The following is a 12,093-nucleotide window of genomic DNA, read 5'->3' as shown; positions in this document are numbered from 1 at the left end:
TGAAATGATGGACCAGCTCCCAAATGTGCAGGTTTCCTTTTCCAGTCTTGCATTAGGCCACTTTCAAGCTCCACATGGCGTTCGACAGAAGGGAGTGAGCGGGGTCCTACCCAGCACACACACGACAACACGTACAGCACAGGTTGCTACACACACCAACAGCAAGGAGAGCACAGACCCTGGAATTGTTCCTCACTCGTAAAAGCGTTGAAACATTTTTGCTTGGGCAACAAAAAGAGCACGACGGTGGACGTTGACGACAAGGCCAGCCTCTTCTTGAAGTTGATCAACCTCAAAGAGTTTTACGATCAGAAAATAACACGACGGCAAAAGCACTCTGCCAGTGTTGCGAGTCTTGGTAGCTTTTGTCTGAGACCTCTGGTGTTGTACCCTGTTCCCAAAGCAGAGGTTATCCAAGCAAAAACAACAACAGAAAAGGCCCTTTAATATGCAGGGTCACTCACGAAAGCCAATTCTTTGTTTTTTTTCTCTCTCTCTTTCAGTCCGGTTTAGGAACCCAGGGGACGGTTCACAATCCTTTTGGAGGAAAAAGTCAGTCTGCGTGCTCCCAATTGACATGTATGACCCCAAACAAAATGTCACAAAGCTAACAATAAAAAACTACAAAAACATATGCTCATTGAATTGCAAATGAGACAAAAAAAGGTAAGACATTAGAATTCATTGCTTCTCAATGATAGGGCACAGTGTACATCTCGATAGCTGAGTTGCGGCATTGCTCGCTTTTGGGTTCGCACTTCAGAACGCCTCCCCTCCCTCATTCCAGGGCCTTAAATCTTTCCGCATTGTGTCATAGCGTTGCTTTTCTTTGCTACCGTTGCTCATATTAGTATGTGGGATGAACTCAAAGCAAATGGCGTCAAGTGAACAAAGTGCCCCCCAATCTTTGTGGAGGAAAACAAATCGTGGGGCATTTCATGGATTTCAGCTTCTGGAAGAAAACAAGTGACCTTGCTGCATTTGACCTTGCTGCGGTTCTGGTTCAACTGTCATTCCCATTCAAGATCATTGCACTAGGCATGTATTTGGCTTTCATCTGGTCTCTCTGACTTTATTTTAAATCTCAGATTTTCAATATGAATGTGTTTGCTTTTATATATGAAAGGGCATGTGAGGTAGGGAAGAAAGGCGCAGGGTTGGAAAAAATGAGCGTGGTTCAGATTAACCTCGCCAGGACCCAAACGTAAGGCTGTTAGCAGAAGCAACTTGGTTACATAAGCGCACAGGACAAACCTCACCAGCCAGTGTTAAGACATGGCTTGATGAGTGAAACATCTCTTCTTGAAAGCACTTTATGAGCTCTCGCCAAGAGTTCATGGTGGAAGTATAGCAGTTACAGTACAGCAGAACCTCGAAAGTCAAACATCCCCAAACGGAAAACTCTTTGGGGTTCAATTCAGGAAAAATATGCCTCCAAATGCAAAACTTGGGGGTTCAAACCATCATCGTGTGGGACGAAATGCCAACCATATTGCTATAGCTGCACTCAGTATGTGTTTCAATGGTTTAGATTAATACCAGTGATGGCAAAAGAAAAAAAAGTACTCCTCGGAAGAGAAATGAAACTAATTGTGTCTGGCTACTGTGTACGATATGAGCGACACCGTTCATGCTCATACCGGATGAAAGTACATCTGGAGGTGCATTTTTACTTTACTAAGCAAATGTTAACTAGCATGTTGCTGAAATATAATGGCGTGAAAATGACGTTTGAAGCCAGTCAGCAAATTTGGCACATTTTTGCTTTCTAGCATTGCACTCAACCTCAGAAGGAAACAGCCACTGGTGCCTACTGACTCAATCAGTACTAAAAATGACCAGTGGGTGGCAGTATAGCCATATAGACAACTTACTGTTCCCTCTTCATTACTGGCTGTCGGTAGCAAACAATTAGGACGTTTCTTCTATTCTAGCTTGATTACACTGTGGTCACCTTCTCTTTATACTTGCATGACATGCAGTAAGGAATGTTCAAATGAAACAATTTAAATCACCTGTGGAGTTAATGATGGTTTGTCTCAACACATACACTACTCACAAAAAGTTAGTTGTCGTTTGGGTAGATACTGGGCTTACGGGGCAAATTTCAGGGTGAACCTAAAATGCACTGTAACATATTGTATAGCCCCAAATGCCTCCTTTTTGTGAGCATGTTGTTTATCCTTTTGAAGAATGTGAACAACTTGTACTGATTATGTTCCAATTTAGAGGTTCCACTGTACGTCCCGAACTGTTACCCTCTGTGAGGTCAGCCCGGTGGAAATGTTTTTGCTGGTGCAATCTATTTTCGAAATACAGATGTGTCCATCAAAAAGGTCAATCAAAAATCTGCGCTTACACTTCTCTCTCTTCAGCTTCTCGTGGTATGACAAGGGAGCTCACACCTGCTTTTGAGCAGAGATCGCATTGTATGTGGTTGCTGTTACAAAAAGAGGAGTTGCGGGGGCGTTTGCATTATGACAAGCTACCACTGTTCTACTCGATGTGGAGCACACCAAAAGTTGACTATTTCAGCAAAGCGATCAATAAAAACCACATTATTTTTAAGTAAGATGCGAAGAGCACATTTTTGTCATGGTGAGAGGAGAGAAACAACCCGGTGTGGTTTTGGTGGTGCACATGTGTTTCTTTTGTAGCTATTCGGGCAACCGTGGCTGATTGGGACAAAGTGCAAGGGAGCAAAGGAGGCGAACTGGGAAGGTTCGGGATGTAGCAGGAAGTTCAATGCATCAGGAATAATTATGTACCTCTTCCATCTGCAGCTCACACGTAAGTCTCAGAAATGGAGGAAAGGTTTCAGGTAAAGGGAAATATGAGAGATTGTTCCTCCCTCAAATTTTTCTCTCAGTACATATTTAAATATTTTGGATCAGGTGTTGTCTGTGGATCATGTTTGTGTCTTCACAGTGTGCTTTTGGAGTGGCTGATCCCGATCAGCGGGTAACGTGTCAGTACGGGGAGAAGAGGATGGGCCCGTGGGTGGTGCGGATGGGCCCCGGGGCCGGTCTCAAGATGGCGTGGCTGAGGGTCGGTCCTTGCAAAAGATGGTGATGCGGGTGCGGCGCCGGAGCCGCTGCGCGGAGAGCCAGCGGGTTTGTGGAAGCGACCGCGGCCATGGCCGCCGCGACGGCTAAGGGGCTGGGGAGCAGGCCGGCCCCCAACGCTTTGGTGAGACCCTTGGTGAATGTCAGAGAAGACTAAAGACCACACGGTAGCCACAGTTGCCAGGCAAGAGAGAGACGAGAGAAAGATAACAATGATTAGTTCCAGACTATGAACATCAAAGCTGCCTTTTGGAGGAGTTACAGTTCAACTAAGCCTGAGACTCAACAAAATGAGTTTGGCGACCTTGCAGTTCAATACTGTCACGTTTGGGCCTCCAAATGTGCAAAGTGCACCACAGGAAGAGAAAGAAGTTTGAGAGGTTACCGTCAGATCGGCTCCCCTGTGCTTCTTGTGCCGGCTAAGGAGGGGGTTTGGCTTGCCCGCCATGCCGTCTCGGTGCCTTCGACTTGATATGTGCTGAAACAAGTGCACATGCACCAAAAACACACATGTGAAATGTCTCTCATTTACTTGCATGCTGTTGCATGAAATTCATTCACACTCTAAATAATTGTGCGGTGTGTTGAGACTAGAGTGACCCGACAAGCTTCAAGCCTTCGTTCGGACAATTCTTTGCTTTGATGAACAATTCAATTGAGCAATTCTTGAAAAAGAGCCTTCAAGCCATTTATTTCCTCACCCAGGTTATTGCCAAACTAAACATAAAACCGAGCAAATGAAACCACTTAGGAAAGTCCACAGTTTGCATGTTCTCCCCGTGCCTGCGTGGGTTTTCTCCGGGTACTCCGGTTTCCTCCCACATTCCAAAAACATGCATGACAGGCTGGTTGAACACACTAAATTGTCCCTAGGTGTGAGTGTGAGTGCGGATGGTTGTTCGTCTCTGTGCGCCCTGCGATTGGTTGACAACGGGTTCAGGGTGTCCCCTGCCTACTGCACGAAGACAACTGGGATAGGCTCCAGCATGCCCCGCGACCCTTATGAGGATAAAGCGGTTCAGAAAATGGATGGATGGAAAGTCCACTTGGCTTAATGCTAGCCAATGCCTTAGACAGGCTTAAAAGTAGCATCAATGCTGCAGTGTTTTCAGCCTACAAAGAAGAGATATTCAAACACAACTAGTGGAACAAGTTGCAACATATGCAGACCAACGAATTGTACTCAAGGCATATTTGTGTCATCCTGTGTAAGAGATTACTATTAGTGCAATTCACTGAGCTTAGTTGTGACTACATCTCTGCGTAGAGTGAAAATACTTTTGTCCATACAGTATACGTTTAAAGACACGTAGAGTGCAACCTCTTCCACCTACCTGTTTGAGTTGCAGTTCAGAATTGACCCGCACGTTGCAGATCTCACAGTGGAAGGTTCTTTCCTGAGTGTTGGGGTCCACCGGGCCACCTCCCTGCTCCCCACTGGGCTTGGGACCCAGGCGTGGATATGCCTTGATGGGGCCCAGCCCACTCCGAGCCTCCAAAATTGTTTTGTGTTTGGTACCTGCACACACACGCACGCACACACACACACACACGCACATGCACATGCACACACACACACACACACACACGCACACACGCACACACACACACACACACACACACACACACACACACACACACACACACACACACACGTCTGCATGTCACTACTGCTGTTAACTGCTTCTAAATGCTTCTTTATAATGCTCTCAAGTGGCCTGAATGAAGGGAAATGTGTGCCCACTATTTCTCTTTAGCTCATACAGTGTTGCAGCACCAAATGTTGCTGTTCACGAAAGAAGGCTTTGGTCATACATCTGCGTGGCAGGTGAGCCCCAAAAGATGAACTCCAGTTTATCATTCATGTGTCGTTTTTATTGCAGTTGTTGATTGATGTTCCATTGGGTGGAGATGGGTGGAGGTTAATGTATACCGAGTGTCACATGTGTCCCACGTGTGCCTACATGCATGTTATTTGTGGATCCATTTCCGAAGGAAGAGTCCTACAATTGCATTTTATGGCATCTGACTTTGGGCTTTGAAGTCTGTACGAAGGTCTACGGCTTCGCTAGTCCGCAATACAACACCAAGTGATTATGGTGCTGTATGATATGATATGTATGTGTGTGACAACTGGATAGTGACCAATTCCACAATTTATCTATCTGACGGCATAAAAAAAGACAAATTAAAACAATGCAGTCAACACGAGGCTGTAATAACAGATTAAAGGCCCTGTGAAAGGATGTAAATAGGGCGGCACGGCGGTCGACTGGTTTGCACAATCGCTGCACTAGATTCGATTCCGGGCCTCAACCTTCCTGTGTGGAGGTTGCATGCTCTCCCCATTCCTGTGTGGGTTTTCTCGGGGTACTACGGTTTCTTCCCGCATTCTAAAAGGTTAATGGAACACTCTAAATTGTCCCTAGGTGTGACTGTGAGTGTGAATGATTGTTAGTCTATGTGTGCCCTGCGATTGGTTGTCAACCAGTTCATGGTGAACCCCAACAGCTGCTCAAAGTCAGCTGGGATAGCTCCAGCATGCCCCCTCGCAAACCTTATGAGGAGAAGCGGTTCAGATATTGGATGGATGGATGGATGGATGTTTCTAAATACAAAGTACGTTAACCAAATCTACAAGACATTTATTTTCACTCTACAGAGACTACAACTTTGACATACAGTCAAAGTAATCAAATGATGCTTTTGTATAAAAATGACGCATGTAGCATATCGGAGAGATAAAAACGAAGCATTGCCTTTGTATTTTAAAGCAATGCTGCTCCTGGGAATATATGAAGTGTGATGTCATTGCCTGTTTCAAGTGTGTCAGTGTCAATCATTTGATCATGTTGGGGGTCATACTCGCACATCAACAGCTTACATCCCCACTCCCCTCCATGCTATGCCCCCCTACCCCTGAAGGAAAGCCACTGGCTCAGACTCAGACTTGACTCTCCCAAAGCCCTTTGAACAGAGTTAAAGTTTCAGAATGATGGAGGGTGGGGGGTTAAGGGTGAGGTGCGTGGAGGCTCCACTGAGAAGGGCGACGGCTGCTTTCACTCAAGGCCAGATATGTTCTCTTGGGCTGTCCCTTCTCGCCTTTCTTCTTCTATTTCGGTCAGAAAATGGATAGTGCAAGCGGATTTGTTGTCTCCTGTAAGCTTGCCTCAGATGTGGACACCAACACACCCACAAGCACACTTCTGTCAATAAAAATGTAGCCGCTGTGTTTGGCGAAATGTTTGACAACATTACACACACTTTCTTCCATCTCTTCTGTGCACTCGCTCTGTGGCAGTGCTGTACACGTCTTCATTTTTGGATCCCGTTTTGTTTTGAGGAAATGAGCGCATATCATTGATTCCAGAACATTCCAACTCATTTGGAGGGGGCTGGACTTGATGAGCAGGAATTATTTTTGGAGAAGTGTTTCTTTTGATACTTGCATTTGCACGTGCTGGCAGAACCACGTCACTCAAATCAATTGTTTAATCTAAATCTCTGTATTTGCAAAGATTTAGTGCGCTACAAGGCTTTTCTTTGTTGCATATGTCATCATAGGATAAACTTCTAATCCGTAACCGACTAAAACAAGGGCTAAAACAACTGAACCACAAATTGCAACGAAATGTAAAAATCGACAAACCTGCCTCTCCAAAACCTGGATGAAATATAACCCCGATGAATGCCTGCAGCTGTGATACCCCCCCCCCCCAAAAAAAAAGTGGCGGCCTCTTACTTCTAGTTACCGTACACATGCTGTGTATTCGGATTGTCAATACATGTGAAAGCTAAGGAAAAACACGAGCACACGAGTGCATGTGCTGCGTGGTTCTGAGGGGCAGATCAGATACAAACAGATACAAAGTGCTGCCTCAGAGGAAAAAAAGGGTCACAGGGAGGGCAAGAAGGATTAAAACCAGCAGAGGCTGAGAAAGTGACACGGAGACAAGCTGTGTTTTTCTTACACATAAACAAACATCTTCAGCGCAATGGAAGGCAAGCTGCATGTAGCCTACGACGAGAGAAAACATTCTCGCTCGTCTGCAATCGTCTGTCACAGTGTTTCTCAACATTTAGGGAGCCAAGCCGCCCGTTTTAAACAAGATCACATGGCACACCAGCAAACACAAAAGAAAATATTTATGTATATTGATGATCTAAAAGTTTGATGAGTGCCTCAATTTACTCACAAATTGATTTGGTCATTGTGAAATGTGTCCTGCCTGTTGAGCTGAACATATTTGCAGGGTAGCGTGACATCTTCTGTCAGCAGGGGAGCTACACTTTCATTGCACCTCGTAGCATCTAAGCAAGCGAAGAGCATATCTTTGTTGAGCATTTCAATAAATGAACAAAGATGTATTCGTGATTAAAAAAACATGGCTTTTCGAACACATTACACAGGAAAAAAAAAGGTTGCGCTGGATTGACTCCATTTTATTCTGTCGGGTGGCTGCATGAAATCAAACCATCTGAATGCAGAAACATTTTTGAAGTCGATTAAACATCTATGAAGAAATTGATCAGAATCCTGATGTTTTTTTTTTTTGTGCCAAAATAGAATGGAGCCAATTCAGGAAACATTTTTTTCAGTGTAGGTGAAATTGGATTATTTGCCAGAGCCACTTGGTGATCTGTCACGGCACACTGGAGTGCCACACAAGCCTCCTTGGGTATCAGTCGTCTTTCATGTGGGAGACGGTAACATGGGATGTTAGAAGGTCTTAGTTACACAGAGGTAGCATACCTAATGATCCGTGCCTCCTTCTGGAACCTTTGACGCGGTCATCCTAATGTTCTGACCGTTACCCCAATCAAATTGACTGCTAGGATGTATTTCAAAATTTTTGTATAAATGCTTTTTGAATACAACACCCACCTTTGTTGTGAGCCTCCAGTTGCGACAAGGAATTGACAGCCACCTTGCACAAGGAGCAGTACAGCAGCTTCTTTGCCTTGGCCTCTTCCGTCTCCGGGCTGGGCGGGCTGCCGGAGGCCGGGGGCCCGGTAGATGCTGAGATCAGGGGTGGCTCTGAGTTGAGGATGCCTGGTAAAGAGGAAGAAGTGGAGCCCATGGGAGCGGCGGGACATATGGAGGGCAGCTCTGCGGGTGGGTGAGGTGGGCTGCTCTGAGGGGGGAGCGGTCCGGCAGCAAGTGGGGTCCCGATTAACAGAGACTGTGTTTCATCTGCAGGGCAAAGTGGGATGGGGGTGGGGGGGGGGGGTGGAATACATGAAATACAATGGTGAGACATCTTTTCTGCTGTCATTAAAAAGGTCAACTTTAAAGTGTTTTACTTGAGGCTCAGTGTGTTTAAATGTGGTGAAGCGGGTCTCAAGTGAAACCGCAACGCTAACCATGTGGACATCACACAAACCAGAGCAAAGCACTTGCAGGTGCAAATAAAATAGTTTCATTTCCGGCCGCACATGCCAAACGTAATGAAAAACAGTTTTTGTGCATTGAAATTTGACATGACAGAGATGGGAGGCCATGGCTTGAAGATGTTGGGAGGTGGATGTTTGTCTTGATTGTTTAGTTGAGGTAGGAAGCCGATGCTGCAGCTTGTCCATTTTGGTTCTTTCCCACACAGCTGTTACTTTTGGTCATGCTTAAGCTCAGGCATGGCACACTCTTTGTCACAGGCCCAAGGCAGGAAATACAAAGAAAACGTCATGAAGTGATACATCCGCTGACTCGGACTTTCCCCGGTTTACTGTACTTTACATTTGTGCTTGTTTTTGTGATGTATTTCTTTCCTATTCTATGGATGTTTATGAACCTGTTAGCACCGATATGTACACACACACACAAACAAACACACACACACACACACACAGATGTTTTCGATCAGCCTACGCCATGCCTGTGGTATTCACCCTGGGTGTTGTCCGAATAAGACGCCCTAAATTTGGGTGGGTTACTCCCCCACACCCCCAATGAGGAGAGACCATTAGGCCCTTCTCCAAATTCCTCTGGACGTAGGGCCAAATTCAGCACCACGGTAAAGCCCCCGACCAGATTATGGCATTAAAAGGAGATTAGGAGATATTTGTGGTAAGAAAGCAAATGCCGATTTCAACGCCTCAATTGCCTTGTAGAGGTTGCTGCATGCTTTGTCACGACAGGCCGTAGAGGACTCATATCTTTATGTTCCATGAGATCATTTTGGAGCTATGCAAAAGGAAACTACATCCACAGTTTCATGACATCACTTCTGACGAACATGCCATCATGAAAGCTTTCCATTCCAGAGCCTTCCAAAATCACAATCTTCTCTTTTCCACACAGGTTTGGAGGTTTCCAGCTGCAGGGTGGTGTCAAACAGATGTTCTTTTGGAGAGTTTTTTTCCTCACTCTGTTTTGGTCAAAATTGAGCCCTCTCACTTGTCCCATGCTTTGAGCCAGTGTTTGACAGCCTTTACATGGTAAATGTGAGCAGGCTGCTTGCAATGCTTAACAGCGGTTGCAGAGCAAGTCGATTGAGGGGGAAGCTTGAGTAGATTATAATCTAAATTGAGTACACATTATGCACGCGCACACCCAAATCCTGCCAAATTCTGAATCCATAAAATGGGATTTGAATTCAAGTTCGGAGGACTATTGATAAAGGATCCATGGAACAGCGCTAGAGCAAACCGTCACCTCTGGTCACGCTCATAGCGCAGCTGAATGCCCCCTCGTGTATAAACCAGGTCATCCAAAGGCTAAACTCCTCGAAGCAACACTCACAGAAGTCCATTTTTGTCACTGTCATCGGCTACGCAGTTGATTATCTAAGGATTTGCTATAATTACCCTATGTTTGCTTATAGTGAGAATTTAACTGCATGTTCTCCAGAAAACACAGATAGCGCCTATTAAAGACTGACAAGCGACCTTCCTTCCTGGTAGTTGGCCTCAACTCCTAAAAGACAAAAATATTCACTAGAGGTGGGGGAGGGGGCAGTGTGGAGGGCAACAAACAGAGCTAACTCAATCCAGATGCTTTATAGTAGTCTGCCGTGTGTGCATCCTCAATCCATACCAGGAAATTAAAGTTACGTATCATATGTTGTTGGTTTGTTGGTAAAGTCGAGGGGGGTTCAGTTTGAACCAAAAGAATGTCTTGTGTTTGTGGTGGGTAAAAAAAAAAAAGAAGATGCCTCAAGTGTAAAATTATCTGACATGGCTTCTCGGAAATGCCAACATTGGCATGATCAGGTTATGTTGTGGAGGGCGCTACCACCAGCATATTCAGCATTGAACACACAAAGTGGAAATATATTGTGGAAAACAGAAAACCAAATATTTCCACACTGAAACATTTTGAAGTCAAGCCAAGTGAAAATAGAAGTCATCAACTCATTTGATTGCACAGATCACATTGATTTTGATCCTGCCAATGTCGAATAATAAAATCAAGGCATTGTCTCCACTTTGAATCACAGTGGGAGTATCCTCTGAATGCGCTGAAACCGCGCCTTGCTCAAGTGTCCAGTGTCAATGGAGTGCCACGCAACTTTTTGATATCTACACTTCCTTGCAAAATGTACCCACTAAGAGCTTCTGATGGATAGTCGCAGGGCTTTCCACGGCTAGCCACTAGCTAGCTCGCAAGCTAACCGGGGAACAACTAGGCCGGTGGATGGGCAAGATGCTCGTCCACCTCCTTGCTTGTTGTTGTGTTCCTGTGTGGGTCCACATACCACGAACGGTTCAGGCACAGTTCATGGTTAATCAAAACACGGTGGCGCACGCCATTCAGCCTGTGGGTCACACCACATGACTTTGCGCTAATTATATAGCCCAGAATGCTTTGCATTCCAATATATGCTACAGCAGTGGCCAGAATGACACAAAATGCAATTTACATGAGGACATTGAGCTCTTCTGTAAATTGTGGCATCAGAGAAGAAGTATTTTTGGGATGTAGACTTAGTTAGCTAGCCAACCGCACACTTTTCTGGAAGAAATAGGCCAAGTACTTACAACAAAGTATCTTGCGCTGGATAAGCGCTGCTGGGAATGAAGAAGCCTATAGTTCTTATGTAGTGAGTGGGGTGAGGGCTCACGCTGGACTCCAAGTTCATCACATGGCCAAAATATCATAAAAATTGAAGTTGTGAAAATGGTTAACACTCTCCCTCCACAATGGGGTAATACAAGGTGTTTTAAATGTGTTTGCCATGCAACTTTAGTGCATGTCAGACTGTGTAATGCACCATAAGAGAGGCTTCAGTTCAGCAATTGGCATTTCACAAAGACCCTTCCCCACAGTTAGTGTGACAAACATTTAACATTACACTACCACTGTCCGTACAAACATCGTACATAACTTGTTACTTTAGCTTGCAAGCAGCCAGGATATTATAGATCACTTAATTGTTTATGAACGATGAGCTCTGAAACCTAATGCTCGACTTGAGAGAGCGGACCCGCTTTCAAAATGCAGGCAGGTGCCCTTCACCGTGTCGTGTCTGTGTGCAATCATAGCCGTTTTATACAAGACATATTTGACATTTTTTGATGATTTAGAAACAAATTCCAAGAACAATAAGAAAAATGTGTTCTGGGATGATTTTCTTCCACTAACCATTCAAACGGAAATCCTTCGTAATTTAATACTCGAGAGTCACGCAACCTTAGATCTCACATGAAAGTCATCTGTTTAATTGACCTTGGGGGTATGTGTGTGTTTGTGTGTTTGTGTGTGTGTGTGTGTGTGTGAGAGAGAGAGAGAGAGAGAGAACAATAGTCATAGTGAGCGCACCAGAGAGTAGCAGGGGGAAGAAGGTGAAGTGGAGTTTGTCTTCCTTCAAATTTACAGCTGCCTATAATGTCTAAGGTCGTGTGTGTGAGGTCCCTTCTTCATGTTATGACTGTCAGCATCTGATGAATGGATTGTTTGTGTCATGCAGCATGTCTGACATCCCCTCATGGAGTGCCTCACCGTTGTGCTAAAACTACTAGAAATACATTCCTTTATTTACCATGTTGCTTTTGACCAAGAGGGACGAAGCAAAGTGAAACCACACACAAG

The 12,093-nt window shown here is 45.0% G+C and overlaps 1 protein-coding gene across 6 annotated transcripts in view; it reads right to left on the bottom strand.

The window, feature by feature from the left end:
- Positions 1 to 1,045: 1,045 nt before the first annotated feature.
- Positions 1,046 to 12,093, bottom strand: part of znf385a (zinc finger protein 385A) — a 51,315-nt gene continuing 40,267 nt past the window's right edge. For all 6 annotated transcript variants that reach the window (XM_086121397.1, XM_086121388.1, XM_086121406.1 and 3 more), the window contains 4 exons: positions 7,951 to 8,259; positions 4,400 to 4,584; positions 3,451 to 3,543; positions 1,046 to 3,218 (listed from right to left, as the gene is read on the bottom strand). In XM_086121397.1, the coding sequence (XP_085977523.1) occupies positions 2,970 to 3,218; positions 3,451 to 3,543; positions 4,400 to 4,584; positions 7,951 to 8,259 (836 nt within the window). In that variant the 3' untranslated portion in view covers positions 1,046 to 2,969. The remainder of the gene's footprint in view (positions 3,219 to 3,450; positions 3,544 to 4,399; positions 4,585 to 7,950; positions 8,260 to 12,093) is intronic.

The sequence above is a fragment of the Hippocampus guttulatus genome, chromosome 1, assembly GCF_054856545.1.
Source record: "Hippocampus guttulatus isolate MCC_2025c chromosome 1, RoL_Hgut_1.0, whole genome shotgun sequence".
NCBI lineage: Eukaryota > Metazoa > Chordata > Actinopteri > Syngnathiformes > Syngnathidae > Hippocampus > Hippocampus guttulatus.
Note: the sequence above shows the minus strand (reverse complement) of the source record. Positions and strands in the feature narration are given on the sequence as shown.